The sequence below is a fragment of the Antedon mediterranea genome, chromosome 2, assembly GCF_964355755.1.
Source record: "Antedon mediterranea chromosome 2, ecAntMedi1.1, whole genome shotgun sequence".
Taxonomy (NCBI): Eukaryota; Metazoa; Echinodermata; class Crinoidea; order Comatulida; family Antedonidae; genus Antedon; species Antedon mediterranea.
Window position 1 is genome coordinate 32,926,249 of NC_092671.1, and position 17,989 is coordinate 32,944,237.

Here is a 17,989-nt window from a genome sequence, read left to right on the forward strand (position 1 = left end):
AGACAAGGAGACAGTAGTAGAGGCAGAAGTAGAACACAGTTGAAAGACAAGGAGACAGTAGTAGAGGCAGAAGTAGAACACAGTTGAAAGACAAGGAAACATTAGTAGAGGCAGAAGTAGAACACAGTTGAAAGACAAGGACACATTAGTAGAGGCAGAAGCAGAACACAGTTGAAAGACAAGGATACATTTGTAGAGGCAGAAGTAGAACACAGTTGAAAGACAAGAAGACAGAAATAGAGGTAGAAGAGAACACATTGGAAAACCAGGGAAGAATCACACTCTATGAACTTACCAATACACCTAGGACAGCATTCACCTTCTGGTATTTTTGGAACAACTGATCCGGAACATGAAACAGGAGAGCAAGGACGATTCTGACATTCTACTTCACCATCCTAACAATAACAAAAATGAAATAGTACTTCAAAATGACTATAATGTAATGCAATAGCCTTGCTAACACTACAGACAGAATAACAAATCACCAGGGTGATTACATAAACTCCTTGTTGGAGGAGGTAGATATTCTTGAGATTTGACATTCAAGGGAAAACAAAAGACTTTACTTACCAGACAAACACACTGTCTACATTGATCAAACGGATCTTCAAAAGACCGTCTATTCTCAATCTCAATACCATGGTAACTACATCCTAAACAAAATACAGTTTGCAATAGAAAATTACCCAATAAGAGATATTTTTTTCTTTTTTTACCATCTAAATGCCAACTAGTTTGTTGTGACCATACTAGGGTAGGAGGCACTCAAGTACTGGTTTATCAGGGATCAACTAGAATGGACCCTAGTTAACAAAGAGGGTGTATCCCTTCCTATACTTAATTACTTTACTTGGGTTTTTAGCATCACCTTTCTTTTGGTCCCTTTTTGTAATTAATTTTCAGTTTTTGTGTACAGTGCTTAGATGTCTTACCCAATCCAAGATATCATTATTATTACACAAATTTACAATTTAATTACAGTATGTGAATATAAAAAACATGATAATGTTTGACTCTATCTTTATCAACTCCTGTATTAACAAGGCAATGATTCTTGACAGGACCTGATTTGGACCAGAACAATGGGATAACCCCATTCTTTCAGAAAGATCTTTTTCTGTCGCTAAGGATTGCCATGATATTATGGCTGTACTTTGCGCTTGCCCTGTATTAACTGCTCAGCCACTTCAAATGACAAAAGAGTTATTTGTTTAATCGACAGCATTTGGTTGATGCTACTTACCATCACAGACATAGCAACATTCTTCCATGACAGGGAATCTGCATGTTGGCTCTGCACATGGTTTCTGAGCACAATCAGACACCTGGCCATTGATGCAAAGACACATTTCACAATCATCAAATGGGTTTTGAAACCTTTCTCCACTTTGGAATGTCTGACCACCATAATCACACTGTATATCTATTAAAACAATAATGTAACAGCAGTTATGTTCAGATGGCTTTACAATGTCTTACATCAAACATGAAATATTAGATATCATCAGAAGAACACATGCGCATTACTTCTGATGAACGTCGACACGATGCTTAATACAAAGCGCATTTTACCCGTGTCTACACAATGCTAGTTTGCTAGCGCGCATATTACATTCCTTGTGTACGCAAAAGTAGTATATTTACAGGGTAAACTGGCTCTAGCAAAGGTTTGACTTAATACAAAAAGTGTCTTTTACTTCAGAGCTTATTTGAGACTGAACGTTCCCAATTTCTTTATTTCACCTATTATAATAAGGATTTTAAGTTTAAATTTCTATTAAGAGAACAACTATACAAAAAGGTTCAGCAAGTTATGGTTGTTAAATTACTTTACTGTAATTGATTGGGTTTGATTTAGTTTTTTGGTTATTTGTTTTGTATATTATTATTGTGAAACACACTGTACATTAAATGACTTATTTTACCTGGACAAACTTCACAGCATTCACCTTCTATTCTAATTGGTCTTCTGCATGTCAATGGTGGACACTGCTTGCTCTCAACTGAACCACTCTTCGGGAGGAAAAAAAGAAACATAAAATGTTGCAGTTTTCAATTAATAATGAATGTTACATGATTGAAAGAACTTTAAATCTTAGAAAGATGTAGTTTAAATATTCCTATCGAATGAATACAAAGCATTCATTGTTTTTCTATGCAACACCATTTTTATAGGCATAGAGGGTTCTAGGCTAGACATAAAAAAACCAAGTAGGCTGAATGATACACGACTTGGACACAGTAATGTCATATCACTACCATATTTGGTCACATCACAATTTTTTTCAAACTAGTTTGATAGTGTAGCTTAAGCTTAAGTCATTGTCATACCACCTTCCTGAAAAATATTATTGCAGGGAATGTTTGAAAATATACCACATCTATTAACCAATGAGATGGCTTGATTTAAAACACAGCTGTATATCATACTGTCGTAGACTGAATTCATTCAAACTAACTAGAACAGTGTAATAATATAGTTCATCAAATTAAGTGTTATTTGACGATGTTCAATTTTAGAGCTTGGTTGTTAAATTACGATTTATACATTAATACAATTTTGTTATACTTTACATTACAAACTTTGAATGCAATAGTGAGAATTAAGAAAACGATTATAGGAGTAATAATTTTTGATGATGGTTCGGTGTAATGAGGCTGTTACCGCGACTGCGAGAGGACATGTTTTTGGAGCGCCGATAACTGAGATTGAGGTTAATAACATCCGTTATTTATCTTTATGCATCTGATTGATTAAACCTGTTAAATTTCAAATTTTAGATTGATATTATTTTGTTCTAAGGTACGTTGGTTACAGTAGATGATAAAAGTAGTTTGCACGATATATTAAGTAACTTTAGGCTAGGCTCGAATGAATGTTATTCGCAACCGAGTTATGTTGGAAATGTTCGCTTTGTGCCAACAGAATCAGCTAGTGTACCTCGCTGTCAAATCAGTCATAGAGTGGTACAAATTGAGTTAATAATTACATTGGAGATATTGTTTCTCAGGCTAGTTGTGTGTCAGTGATTGACCTATAAGTAATTATATTATTGAGGGAAGAGTCTAATTATTGGATTATGAGTATTTATTATGTTGCGAGGATTATGTTCACGGAACATGAGTTTTATCGATAAAATGGTGGATTTGTAAACTAGTTTTTGACCGATGAGGGCGTCATGCTGTAGTTGATTAAGATTTATTTTATGATTGGTGGCGCTATAGTTGTAAACAAAGATTCAAGATGGCTGCGCCCATGTGGATCTAGCGTCAGATTTTAAATGAATATTTTAGAGTTTTGAGCTAGTTATAAGTAGTATAGAAGAGTAATAGATAATTAGGTTGGTTAGTTTATACTATTGTGGCTTATATTGATTATTGTTTTTAGTGTTTTGCACAAGTGAGATTTGACCACAAAATTGGAGGATTACCGTCATTTTCTTGAGTTGAGGATTTAAGATAGTTTATCTCTAGTTGGGTAAGTCGGAATGGCCAAGTGCTAGATTGTTGATATCATGTATTATTATGGGTACAATGCTACTGATTGAGGCCTAGTTAATGATTTTATCAGAAATATTCTTAATGCGATATAAAGAAATGTTAAGAACTTGTTGTTTGTTTTGAGATATTTATATAGTTGAGATAGATAATGTATTGTCAACTTTTATACTTTTTGTTAAAGAATTTCTCTAATTGTTTTTTAGGGGTTTTGTTTTTTTGTATTTTCGTTTCATTGCTGTTGTGTTCTTCACCTCGAGTACGGATATTCACAAATAAAGAATACCAAATTGCAACCAATCTTTTTATTGTATCGTCGTTTACTTCTGGTGTGTGCGTCCTGACAAGACATAAGTAGAATAGAACCCGAACGACGACAATACCAAATACCAAAGTTGTATATTATACCAATTAAACACCACAAGAAGGTTTCCATGGCCTTTCTCTTTTACTTATAGAGCTTTTATAAAAAATAACCCATAGTACCAAAAGAAAAGACTTACAACACATCTCCTGCAAACACCTGCAGAGTCTGTGAACACCTGACCATTAGTAATTAACTGGTTATCATAAAAGCAATGATCACACATGGAGCAGCAGGAATCCTTCTCTGTATAAGGATGTGAGCATGGTGTAGGTGGGCAGGTCTGTCGTTGGCATTGGGTACTTCCACTCTGGATAATAAACAAATGGTAAATATTAAAATAATTGTGGTCATCTGCTTAAAAAAAGATGTTAATATACAAATAATGAATGTCTATGAGTGCAAATGGTAAATAATGTTATTAAGTTGAATGATAAAAAGTTATATTTTCATGAGGCAAAGGCGGGTGAACAGAACTCATTTCATCTTTCACCCGAGTGAAATTATTTGCCCTATTGCATGAATATATAACATTCATTATTTGTTTTATAACACACCTACTTTCAAAGGAAAGACCAAAGTCTAAACCATTCAAGAAGGCAGCAATCCAATTGGATGCGAAGTAGAACAATTATAGATGGCGTGAAAATACAAGCTAATTTTCGAATGTGCCGTCAACATCCTAGTTGCACGTCGCACACTTTGGTTGCTGTAATGTACTATTACAATAAACAAATTTTTGCATACCATACATAAACAAACTTCACAAGGGTCAAGTGGGGATTGAAAGATATCCCCATCCATATACACATTTCCACCATAATTACAGTCTTGACAAATTTCACAGCACTCTCCATCACGGGTCACTGGATTCTGGCAATTGACAGGTGCACATGTAATTGGTTGACATGTTACAGTCCCATCCTGTAAATAAAAATAATTTGCTTAGTAACTTTTACAATGTAATAAGTATATATTTCTTTATCCATGGTTTTACACATAATTGTAACAGTCAACTTCCTATTAAAGCAGTAAAGCATTTATTGGACTGCAGTGCTTGACTGTATTGCTTATTTGACTGCATTAAATTTTTTACTGCAGCACTTATTCGACTGCATTGCTTATTCAACTGCAGCACTAATGTGAATGCATTGCTTATTTGACTGTGCACATATTTGCTTACAGTGCTTAATTGACTGCATTACTTATTTGACTACATTGCTTATTCGACTGCAGCACTTATTTGAATACATTGCTTATTCGACTGCAGCACTTATTTGAATGGATTGCTTAATCGACTGCAGTACTTACATGACTGAATTGCTTATTCGATTGCAGCACTTATTTGAATGCATTATTTGACTGCAGCACTTGTTTGTCAACACTGCTCATTTGACTATGGCACTTATTTGCCTACACTGCTCATTTGACTGTGGCACTTATTTGCCTACACTGCTTATTTCACTATGGCATTTATTTGCCTACACTGCTTATTTGACTGTAGCATCTATTTGCCTATACTGTTTATTTGAATACATTGGCAGGAACAAGTTACCTGGCAGATACACATCCGGCATTGGTCATCTGGATGTGTGAACTGTGCTCCATTATCATAATTTCTACGTCCATACTCACATGGTCCGCAAACACTACAGCACTGATTAATTACTCTGCCAGGATGTGTACAGGCCAAGTCGGGGCAATCAATCTGGCTGCATTGCCTCTGTCCACTGATACAATAACAGCTTTCACAGTAGTTACTAGTTGGAATCTTCTCACCATTAGCATAATAAGTTCCATCAACCTCACAATCTTAATCAATAATACATATACAAACATGTTTTATTAACAATCAACAACAAACTAGAGAAACTATGTTCAATGGAACATAAACCCAGTCATTTTGTGACCTTTAACCCTTAATCACTCTATGAATTTTATATAAAATAGGAATACATTATCAGGGTATCAAACGCATAGAACCATAAACAGTTGCAGGAAAAAAAACACCAAAGAAAAAAAGAAAAGATCAGACAGACAACTTTGGTATTATGTCATTGGTTGTCGCTTGGACCTAAAATCTGCCAAAACTGTGTCGAGGAAGCTTTTCTATTACAATCCTGCATACACACAATTAACTGGTTCCTTCCTAGGTAATCGCAAAAGCACTTTTTCATTCAGTTTAGAAGTGGATACAAAACCAGGCATCTGGTGCTTGTCATTTTAGTTTCATCTCTTTAGTTTAATAATATTCTAGGTAACCACATGAATTGGTTTGTTTTTACTATTGCCAAAAATGCTTAAATAATACCTACCGTCACATCTGGGACAGCAAGATCCAGGTAAAAATGTTGGATTCTGACAATCTATGATTGGGCATGTAACATTCTTGCATATTAACTCTCCTTCCATACACATACACGTTTCGCAATTACCTCTTCTCACTGAATCCCCGTTGTTGTAGTTGTTTCCATCAAACGTACATCCTGAAATGTCCAAAGTACTAATAAGCACAACCATTGAATACATACCAGATGTACCTTACTACCATATATTTGCATTAATTTATGCTAGGAATACCATTTGATGTAATCGTAATGAGAATACAGCAGGCTTTCTCAGCAGAAACAGTATATCAATTCAATTCTCACTTACATACAGACAATGAGCCAGTATTCATACTGTGATCGTTTCTGGAATATCCATTAACACAACCCATTTTAGAAAGGACACCCTCAACAGTATATAGTGTTGTTTTGACAAAATGCTGGTCCTGCCATGAGGAATAGCTTGGCCTAAATTAGCCTAGCCCTAGCTAGTGACAGCTGTATGTGCATATGACGCATATTCCTTGTTGTATTACCAGGTCGCCAGGTAGTCAGGCTTATACCATCATCTTGCCGGTATAACTTTCAGATACTCTTCTTTATTAATCTAGAGTTTGTAGAATATTACCTCTAAGACAGTCTGCACAACATATTCTATTATCTTGTTGTGGGAAACTGCAATCAGCTGGTCTGCAAACCTGCTTCACACAAGACATTGACCCTTGCTCACAGGTACAGGTTTCACATGGATCATCACGTGGTATTGTCTCTGACTCGCTGTAACTTCTGCCCTCAATTTCACATCCTATATAAATTTATTAAAACCGTTAAAAACGTTTATTATTTATTATCAGGGATACAAAAAGCCAACGCAGACAACGTTGTACGACAAGGCCTGATGGAATGTCTGTCTGAGTTGAATCCTGACGAGACAAGTTGTCTTGAGATAGTGTCGGCCGTAGTTTTTATGGCCATTGCAAGAACTTTAAACATGTTTAATTTTCTCCCAACGAGACGACCCGTTATGCCTTGTCATACGACGCTCTCCGAGTTGGCCTTACCATACAGTAGAACAGTATATTATGTTCATAACATATTGTTTGAAGGTTTACATGGCGTAATCAATATGTTGATATAAAGTTTGCTGAACACCACATATGTTTAGTTCTGAAAAGAACTGTTGAGTTTCTCTTCTATCATTTCAAGGAAAAGTGTCACCTTGTTTACAAATCATTAGTAATGGCGACTACCTCTTGTATATTACCTTCATCACATGGACAACACATGCCAGGTCTTTGAACTGGATTTAGACAATTAGTAACCCTGCAACCAATCTTTTGGCAGTTCCCCACCTCACCATCACGGCAATAGCACAATTCACATGGATCTCTTCCCTTAAATGAATCACCATTTCTGTAAGTCCTTCCATTGTATTCGCATCCTAAAAAATGTATGCAATGACTTGTTTAGTTCTACACAAAATCAAAAGGGAGCATTTTCACCAGAAATATTAATTAGAAAGTTGGTCCAAAATATTTGTAAGAATGTTTCTGACACCAATGCTTTTCTTAAATACAGTTACATACCACCACTACCACCACCACCACTAACTTGCCATTAGCCCGCGTGTGAATGTTGAAAAGCACTGGTTTTCAGAATGTATGCAAGTAGTTTATAAAATTTAAACTAAATAAACTAATCAAAATCTGGTCTGTGAAGGTTTCTATAGTGTTTTCTTCTCTGGGAGAGTATATATGGACTTTATGCATCAGGAATGGTAAACAAAGGTGATGATAATTAACAAAGCGTGACAGTTATTTTGAGACACAAGTGATAGCGGTAGTCTCCTTCTAGACATAGTCCACAGACCCTGTACACACAGGGTTGGTGGACATATTTGAGACATTCTGCATTAGGCAGGCTAGGTCTTAGTACGAAACGGAGTATACTCTGTATACTGTGCTTATACACATGCGCAGATTAATATTTTGTATACATTACTGTATCATTTTATGTACCATCCCCTTTCGTCTACCGTCCTGATGTGTAAAGTAAAAAACAAACCTGTGCATTCTGGGCAACATCCTCCAGGTGGAGTAACTGGATACTGGCACGGAATCGACTGGCATGGGATGCGGCTACATCTAACACCTCCATTATCGCATCTGCACTGTCTACATGGAACGTCATCTGCGAATATCTCTCCATTGCGATATTGCATTCCATTATATTCACAACCTAATATTACATCATCTTTGTTCAGAATATATGCAATACACAAGCAAGAACTAAAGGTTAACATTTGCAATCAAAAATTTTGTTTAAAGGCCTGTATCTATTTACACAAAATAACTCTTGCCATGTCACTAACAATAACTATACACACAACCATGTGGAAAAAACATTCATAACTGTGTTCAGTCAGTGCCTACAATGTGGCTCAAATAAGGTCAACTAAAACTTTAAGTTGCAGTTTATGCTGAAGAGAAATATTTGGTTATTAGTAAAAATTTTGTTTTTAATGAGCTATTTTTAACAGTTTTTTTATTCCTACTCTATGAATAGTGTACTAGGCTACCTTTTAACTTCTGAGAGATGAAGCAATACTGATAAGGAGGCATGTATGCTACATGCGGGTCTAAAGCTCTGTCTACACTATCAAACTTTATGTGACAATGTGATGTGCCAATATATAGACACGATGTCATATCACTAACATATTTGAGCATCACACTTTTTGTGTCAAACTAGTTTGATAGTGTAGTGTTTTAGGGTATGTTTAGATGTATGGAGTTATGGTATTTTTTATTGTAAAGCAAGGTTACAAATTTTAGCCTACATAAGCTAAAAAATGTATATAACCGAGGGAGACTGGCACTGAAGTCTACGCATTCTTACCATCACAGTGAGGGCAGCATTCTCCTTGTAATTTAATTGGGTAATCACATGTGACAACTGGACAAACCAGCTCTTGGCACTCAATATTACCCCTCCTGCATACACAATCCTGGCAACTTGAACTCTGGAATCTTTCCCTATTAGCATACTGCTGATCGTCATGGAAGCAACCTATAATAAAAAATATTGAGAATTTTGATTGGTGGAGCAGGGCGGGACTACCATATTTAAAGAGTCTTTGTCCCACCAAACTTAGTATTATAAGTCTTCCATTTAGCCTAATTTCAAAACAGCAACCACCCAGATTCCTCTGGGTATTTTTCCAACCCTACAATCCATACCATTTTGACATCCACCCTAGACTTCTCTAGTCTCTGATAACAGTTAAAACTGTAAAATAACATCAACCTTATTATGCAGGACAGGGAAATTGACAGTCATGTAGTTATACATAGTGAGTTTACACTATAAGAGTAAGTGGCTCTGAGCTAATAACACCCACAAATACATTTTACAAAGCTAAAAACAATAAATAAAGAGTACAGTACTAGTATTATATGTTTCACCATGGGGCAGAACACAACCATCTAAAGTTGACCCTGGATTAAATTTTTAAATTCCCCTACAGATCATAAAGGCCCGTTTACACTAGAACGATAACGATCAACGACAAATAAGCAAATGTGCATTTTTCATACATAAAACATAAGAAATTTAAAAACTTTTCATTCTAGAACTATAGAATAACCATCTATGCTTCCTTTGATGAAAATTATATTTTCACACTTCCTTTGTATTATGTAAAAAAAATGCATATTTGTCTATTTATCGTTATCGTCCTAGTGTAAATGGGCCTTAAACCTTTCTGGAAGGAGTAACAGATTACATCTTCATATCAGTAAAGAATAGAACATTAATCTCAATAATAGCCTAAAGGTCTGTCTACACTTATCAAAGTTTATATGACAAAAAAGTGTGATGTACTGGTAGTAATATGACATCATCGTGTACATATATGAGCACATCACATTTTTTGGTAACATAAAAAGTGTAGAGAGACCTTAATATGCAAAAACACATGACAGTTTAATTTAATTTATTTGCCATGTTGCATAAAAATGTACAAACACCAGTCTCACCATCACAAACAGGACAACACTCATTAGGTAAAGTACCAGGTTGTAAGCATGCTGTATCTGAACACTGCATTTCACCACAGGACACTGTTTGACCACGACAGACACATACCTCACAAGGACCACTAGGGCCAGTGACCGACTCGCCATTGGCAAGTTCAATATCATTATAAAGACATCCTACAAAAATTCAAAATACAAGACAAATTCATGCATATGTGTCCTGCTTGAGGCCTCAAAGATTGTATACAATTTTTAAATTGTACTGTATTTGTACATAAATTTCATTAGATTCATTTTAATTCTAAAAATTACTATTTGAAAGAGATGTTTTTAAAAAGGAAATGGCATTTTATGTTTTTAAGTAAACAATAAAAATGTATGCTCAACACAAGTGACAGTTTTACTTTTTAATTAAAAACTTATATTCAATAAACACATATGAATAGAAGAAACTGTCAAATTGTTGGGTTCTGGATTAAAATCCTAAAATTATTTTCTCAAAATATAAATACTTACAATTTCATTAGAAATTAAATCAATAAAACAGTGTAATAAATATATTTGCTATTGATTACATCAAAACATAAAGACAACATTGTGTATATTGGCGGCAGCAAGTGATGTTAATGTAAACAAATATGTAAACATGCTCAAGATATACTTTAAACAGTTTTATCTTAACCAGTAAAAACAGACCTTATGGAACATTCCCTTGGGTCTAAAAACATAATATTTCAGGGCTATAAAATATTTATTTGTATTTATTAGTTACAAACAAAACAACAACTGCAACAAAGAAACACACTCATTATTATGCTGCAAATAAAAACATAAACAAGTTACACAATAAACAATGACGATATAAACACAGTAAACATATTTGGCAATAAAAATAACCTTTGCAAATTACAAATATAATAAAAAAGAAAGATATGAGATTAGTATAGATAGTATTCTCAATTTTTTTCGTGACCACAGATGGTTCTTGAAAAATGTAATAAAGCTTGGCATAATTAATAACAGGCAATTTTCAAATGTAGACAAGGCTATGTGTGTACTGCAGAACTATACCTGTCGTTCACACGGAGGGATAAATACAGACACTGTGATTCATGCACCTACATACGAAAGAGAAACTTTTCACAACATGAGTCCAAATTATTGAATCAAATTTAAACGAAACCAATTTTGTTGGTATAGTTTTCATGGCACATTTGATGAATGTGGTGTGGTACGTTTACGATTACAAAATTCAACTTTGCTGATTATCATGGTAAATTGAAATAGTGGAAAAAAAATGTGACATATTAACATGGAACTTGAAATAAAGAATGTATATAAATGTCATTATTATTTTGTTAATGATACAAAAAAAATACTGTTAGTTAAATAATCAAGATCATTAGTTGCAAGTTGCTGTTACTGAGCATTATGGGAAGCATTTAGCCATTCAGTTTTTTGCAGCACATGCAACTAGTTTAAACCGCTTCTGCCTACCTTCACAAACAGGACAACATTGCTCTGACTTAAAGGTTGGGTTTTCACACATTACGTTACATTCAATGATGTCACAATTGACACGCCCATTGAAACATGAACAATTTTGACACATGTCATGTGACGGTATCCATGACGATCCTTCAGGGTGTAGTCCACCAAACTGATCACTACAGTCTGAGGTGAAAGTATGCACACATGCACATATAATACAAAGTTTATCTACATATTTATCTTATTTTTAAAGTTGTAGTTCCACAGTATTGGATATAGTTGAGTATAGAATATAATTAGGAATTAATCAAAAGAAATTAAATATCATTTGATATAAAATAGTACTAAGCAATTGGCATTCTAAAGCTTTTATACTTTCAGTTTGTTTACAAAATATTACATTCTCAATGAAACTACAGCTTTAATATCCAATATAAAACATGTCTCTCCAATTATAAACCCTACAATTAAAATTATTTCCGGTCTAGGCAAACACAACATACAGCTATTTAGTATAGCAAATATCGGGGGATTCAAACAGGGCCTTTAAATGGAGAACAACCTGTACTACAACAAAGCACAATTTAAAAGTATAAAACTAATAATCTTGCTAAGAACTACACTAAGCAGAACAGGTGGGGAAAGAGATATTGTACACACAGTTATAAAGCTTGGGTAAGGGAAGGTAAAGGAATATAATGCAGCTTGGGAGACAAGCAAAGTTGTAACGGCTCACCACAAAATGAGTAATTAAGGCCCCTTTACACTAGGATGATAATGATCGACGATAAATAGATAATAATATGCTTTTTTCATACATAAAACAAAAGAAATCTAACAAGTTTTCACTATTGAACTATAGGATAACCATCTATGTTGCCTTTAATGAAAATATCCCACATCCAAGAAAATTACGTCATGATTAGTAAGAGCAATAATATTGTGATGATTCAACGATTTTATTGTTCTTATTGAACATGACGTCATTTGATTGGATTTAAAAAAAATTATTTTATTAAAGACAGCGTAAATGGTTATCCTATAGTTCTAGAATCTAGAAATTTCTTTTATTTTATGTAAGAAAGATTTATGTTTATCCATTCAGCGTCGATTGTTATCGTCCTAGTGTCCTAGTTTAACTTTGTACTTATATATTTGTACAATCCATTACACAACATGGCAAATTGTTCTATAGTATACAAATATTTACTGGGCTAAGGGGCATTGTTAAAAATATAGCCCAAGATGATCTGGAAACTATACTATATCCCGCGAGGAGGGATATAGTATGTCTCTAGGTCACCGAGGGCAATATTTTTTACCATGCCCCTTAAGCCCAGTAAATATATATATATATATTTTTTTAACCACTTTTTGCCAAACAAATGTGAACATGAATAAATCATTAAGTTTGGTCCAAATTGTCATTTTGTGGTGAGCAAAAGGAATTCAAAGCATTACCATACTATCAACTATGCAATCTTCAAATCTATAGCATAAACTAATAAATTAACTAATGCTAAATTAATCATTATAATCAAGCAATCAATTAAACAACACATTCAATTATTATTGTGTCAATCAATCAATCAATCCACTAATTCATCAATATTATTTTGTCATTAAAGAGTAAAAATAATAAATAACTTATCTGGGTTGGTACATACCAGGGCAGACTGGACAGCATTCTCCAGGTGGCATCTCTGGGACACGGCACGTCACCTCTGGACAGCCTCTCTTCTGACACCTAACCACGCCATAGCTACACAGACACTGCTGGCATGGGTCAGATGGCGGAGTAAAATATTGACTGTTTGATACACGCATATCATCATATAAACAATCTAAAGAAGATTTAGAGAAAAATATGTTGGAAATCCATGCTTTCTAAAGAGAATCTCATGTGATTGTTAATAAGTTGTGCTGTATTGTCCATTGGAAAATACTGGAACTCTGACATGATTTGAATGACCCTGGGATTGGTAATCAATCATGTCAACCATCAAGACAAATTTCACCTCCTTTCTTCATAACATTCATGTAGATATAACAAATTACCTATACAGTCTGAGCAACATTGCCCTGGAGCAATATAACCATTATCACACCTCTGCCGACAAGATTGTGCTTTTTGACAGATGACCTCTGACCCTTGGCATGTACATTCATTACACTGATCAGCAGATATCCATGTTTGCCCATCTTCATAAATCCTACCATTATCAACGCATTCTATGAATAATGAAAACTAAATTTATATGGGACAATATAAAAATACATGTTGCTAGTTCGTAATTGAAACATGTAAGATACTTATGCCTCAAATTTTTGGGATAAGTATAGTGTTAAGTTACAGGCCTATAATTGTCAGCCCAAACACAAAGCTGTCTGAACCGATTGAAATACCCATGCTTAACAACATTGTTACCTTACATGAAGAAAAATGGCCTCTCCAAACAAAGGTTGTAGGTCGAGTTTATGAATATACATTGGGATAAATCATTTCAGTGGATCATGAAATGGAACAACCCTAATGCAACTACACTTACTGTCACTACAGGTTTCACAGCAACTTCCTAGAATTCTCACTGGATTGTCACATCCTGGATCTTCACATTTTGTCGGATTACACCTCACTAGTGAATCCTAAACCATGAATGTATATAAAAAAATAGGTAAATCTAATAACACTACAAAACATCCAGGGATTAGAATATGTCTTGAAATGGCTTAATTTTAAATATATAGAAGCACTGAATCAACATAGAACCTGTACAGCAGACCTACAGTGTTATATCCATGTAATTAGGTCTGAACTGGATTTTTAGATGGATATGAACATTTTTTTAATGATTTCGAGTTATCAGCGGAATATGTGAACAGTTGCATTTACATACTTGTTCATTATGAAAATGAAAGATTAAAAAGTCTAAGGCATAGGCTACAGTAGGTCTAGATATTTCACTCGCAAAAATAATTATTGTTGGATTTAAACAAAAAGTAAAATTATAAATGTACTATTTTCACTTCATTTTTTTGCAAATCTTCCATCTTAATTAAGGGTCTCAATGTTCATAATATATGATTATCCTTAAAAAAAGTTCAAAGTATTCTTACCATGCAGGAGCATCTTAGACAAGGATTTGACATTGGTGTAAAGAAGTCTCCATTACTGAACATCATACCCTCATACTCACATCCATTTCTACATTGAGGACAGCAATTACCCACAGGTATATACTGATCTGTGCATAGCAACTCTGGGCAGAGCTTTGCACATGTGACATTACCACCCATACAGGTACATGTGTCACACTCTCCTTGGGCTATCGATTCTCCATCATGCATTCGAATACCATTAAAGTCACAGCCTAAAAAAACATGAATATCATTTTAAGATTAAAAATGTAGAAGTAAACGAAAAGATACTTTGTTTAATTCTATTCACACATGTCAATGGTGGGAATCCAAATTTAAATTTGCAGCACATTTTTAAAAAATGTTGGGGAGCAATGAAGTAGGTTACCTACCATCACAAATGGGGCAGCAACCACCTCTGGGAGTCTTTGGGCTTTCACAATCCACTGGAGGGCATGGCCGTGTAGTACACCTTACGTTCCCTTCCTAATAAATAAAAGTAGAATGAAAATCATTAGACATGAGAATTATAGAGTAATATCTTGCATGGTTACTAAGGCTAAAGGCATGGTACCCCAATAATGATGCTAAAGATGATGGATTGGTTGTGAAAAAACATGTGATCAAAAAGAAAAACTGACAGACAGTGTATCTATCATGAAGGCTAAAACATGAATTTGAAATATGATACAAATGGATGAGGCTATCGGCACGGCCAATTTTTAAACTTTCCTATCTGTATGGTCAGCCATGCATCTAATTCTTTGTTTTCTATCGGCATGCTCATTCCTTTTGTGCCCTATCAACACAGGAAACTAGGTACACAATCGACCATGGGAGTTTACATTAGATGTGCTGATAGTAAATAACAAATTATATACACGGTTATTTGACCATGCCGATAGTCACAAATAGTAATAAGATCATAGTAAAAATTAGTTTGCATATTATGGACATAGTTAAAGAGGGTGTAAATAATAATAATAAATAAATATGAATTACCTGACAAAGGCATGATTCACAACTATCTATATCTAGGACAACGTCTGCTCCATTCTTTATCAAGAAACCTTGGTACATACAGTCTAATAAATAAATGTTGATTATTATAATTTTATATTCATTAATGTCAACAACTGTATATAATCGAAGATTCATAAAACACTCAATTGTATTATAGAAACATGTATTATTAGTAGTCCAAGTCAATCCTATACCGCACTGGAGTTGAGCTTCAATAAAAACTCTCAAATGTAGTTGAAAAGTGTAACATCCGAGTCGACAGCGCCCATGAGCAATGATCCATTCGTTGGAATGCCGCTATGCAAAAACTCATCCATTATCATTATATGTGAACAATTTGTCATTATCGTACAAGACATACCTTATAATAATGGTAGCCGACAGTAAATCGTAGTATGGTGGGTTTAGCTCTTCACTAACCTTTACAATATGAACAGCACTCATCTGGCCTCTTCCCAGGGTGAGAACAGCTAAAAACTGTTGGGCATGGCTCAGTTACACATGATACATTTTTCCTCTGTTGCAAAACATATTGAGTTATTAAGTATTTAAATTTCATAATACAGTAAACTTTCTCAATACCAGGCACAGTTCTGCTGGCCTAATATGTCTGGTATTACGAATGTGTTTTTAATGGTAAATAAGAATCTGGGACCTTTGCGACATGAAGACAAGTTTGGTTTTCAGATAATCCGTTAATTGAGAGATTCAAAAAATATTTACATCTCTTATATTATCTGATTAAATTTAACAAAAGGTATCTTAGTTCAAAGTAGATTAATATATCTAAAAAGGCAGCTAAAAATGTTGGATAGCTACATACAACAGCAGATACGGCAGTACCAGAGTAACATAACTCATATATTCATGCAATAGTAGAAACAGTTCAACAACATATCATTATGTTTACTAAAAAGATTGGAAATTCAGTAAAAAACATGTAGTAGGTTTTTTACAGTCAGCTGTTCATAACCACTAAACCATAATGTGGCTGGGTGGGGTTAAGCTTCATACCTATAAAGCATGACATATTTACCTGGCAAGTACATGTAGTGCAAGAATCAGCCTTCCAAGTTTCACCATGCCGATACTCTCTACCATCAAGAATACAGCGATCTTTAAAATAAAATAACATTTGTTAACTTGAGGCTAATAAGTACTTTGATAGATATAAAGCACATGTTACTATTACATTTTAAGTATTGCAGGACAGTGATTAAATGGTATGTTGCATGTATACAATGTACATATTTATTGTTTATTAAGGTTCACATAGCAAACATAGTTTTTTCAACATTATAAAAATATTTACATTGTTGAAATAAAGTTTTCGGTACACCACATATATTTAGTTCTGAAAAGAAATTTCTCCAGGTTTCGATCAATATACTTTGATCACTATAACACAAATTCACTACCTTAGCTTCTAACTTAAGACTATAAGTATGATATAATTTATCTATCCTGTATTTGGCAAGTAAACTTGTTGTTAAGTTCTGTCTACACTATCAAATAAGTGTGATGCTCCCAAATATGGTAGTGATATGATGTCATCGTGTCCATATATGGGCACATCACATCAAGTTTGATAGTGTAGACAGAGCTTTAGATGGGAATTTAAAATAAAAAATACCTTCAGGTAAAAACTGCCCTTCACAGTCAACTATCTGATCATTATCAAACCACATAGCATTGCAGCCACCACAAACATCAACGACACAGACAGCAGCAGGATAAAGGTGGCATCCATTGGAGTTGACGTTGCATGGATTGAAAGAACAGGTAGCATAGCTATCCTCACAAACGCAGTTTGTGAGAAGAGTCTCTACCTCAAAACAAAAACTGAAAAAAAGAATTGTATTCTTAATTACTACATAAATTACTAGCTAAGATACCTGACCTAGAGAGGTTTTCTAATGTAGGATAAAGCCTTCCAAGTATGTTTCCAGTCATTTTGATACCCAATGTGTCTGTAATAGCAAAATGTTTATAACAAATGCACAAATGCAGCATACGTAGAGAACAGTGGAGATTTCAAAAACATTTTGGCTGCCATATTTGATCGAAGTATTTGAGTCTCTATGTCGTCCTTCAACCAAATAATACTT

General features: G+C 34.4%; 1 protein-coding gene across 4 annotated transcripts in view; it reads right to left on the reverse strand.

The window, feature by feature from the left end:
- The window catches only part of LOC140040836 (kielin/chordin-like protein), a 63,634-nt gene that overhangs the window by 27,545 nt on the left and 18,100 nt on the right, over positions 1 to 17,989 (reverse strand). For 2 of the 4 annotated variants that reach the window (XM_072087071.1, XM_072087070.1), the window contains exons 15-37: positions 17,515 to 17,723; positions 16,918 to 16,997; positions 16,302 to 16,398; positions 15,861 to 15,943; positions 15,251 to 15,344; positions 14,838 to 15,091; positions 14,270 to 14,366; positions 13,779 to 13,952; positions 13,388 to 13,564; positions 11,727 to 11,903; positions 10,230 to 10,406; positions 9,091 to 9,261; positions 8,257 to 8,445; positions 7,457 to 7,633; positions 6,821 to 6,997; positions 6,181 to 6,351; positions 5,421 to 5,677; positions 4,613 to 4,789; positions 4,005 to 4,175; positions 1,929 to 2,016; positions 1,247 to 1,426; positions 574 to 656; positions 296 to 398 (exon numbers count right to left, since the gene is read on the reverse strand). In XM_072087071.1, the coding sequence (XP_071943172.1) occupies positions 296 to 398; positions 574 to 656; positions 1,247 to 1,426; positions 1,929 to 2,016; positions 4,005 to 4,175; positions 4,613 to 4,789; positions 5,421 to 5,677; positions 6,181 to 6,351; positions 6,821 to 6,997; positions 7,457 to 7,633; positions 8,257 to 8,445; positions 9,091 to 9,261; positions 10,230 to 10,406; positions 11,727 to 11,903; positions 13,388 to 13,564; positions 13,779 to 13,952; positions 14,270 to 14,366; positions 14,838 to 15,091; positions 15,251 to 15,344; positions 15,861 to 15,943; positions 16,302 to 16,398; positions 16,918 to 16,997; positions 17,515 to 17,723 (3,563 nt within the window). The remainder of the gene's footprint in view (positions 1 to 295; positions 399 to 573; positions 657 to 1,246; positions 1,427 to 1,928; positions 2,017 to 4,004; positions 4,176 to 4,612; positions 4,790 to 5,420; positions 5,678 to 6,180; positions 6,352 to 6,820; positions 6,998 to 7,456; positions 7,634 to 8,256; positions 8,446 to 9,090; positions 9,262 to 10,229; positions 10,407 to 11,726; positions 11,904 to 13,387; positions 13,565 to 13,778; positions 13,953 to 14,269; positions 14,367 to 14,837; positions 15,092 to 15,250; positions 15,345 to 15,860; positions 15,944 to 16,301; positions 16,399 to 16,917; positions 16,998 to 17,514; positions 17,724 to 17,989) is intronic. The other 2 variants (XM_072087072.1, XM_072087073.1) reach the window with 2 other exon arrangements.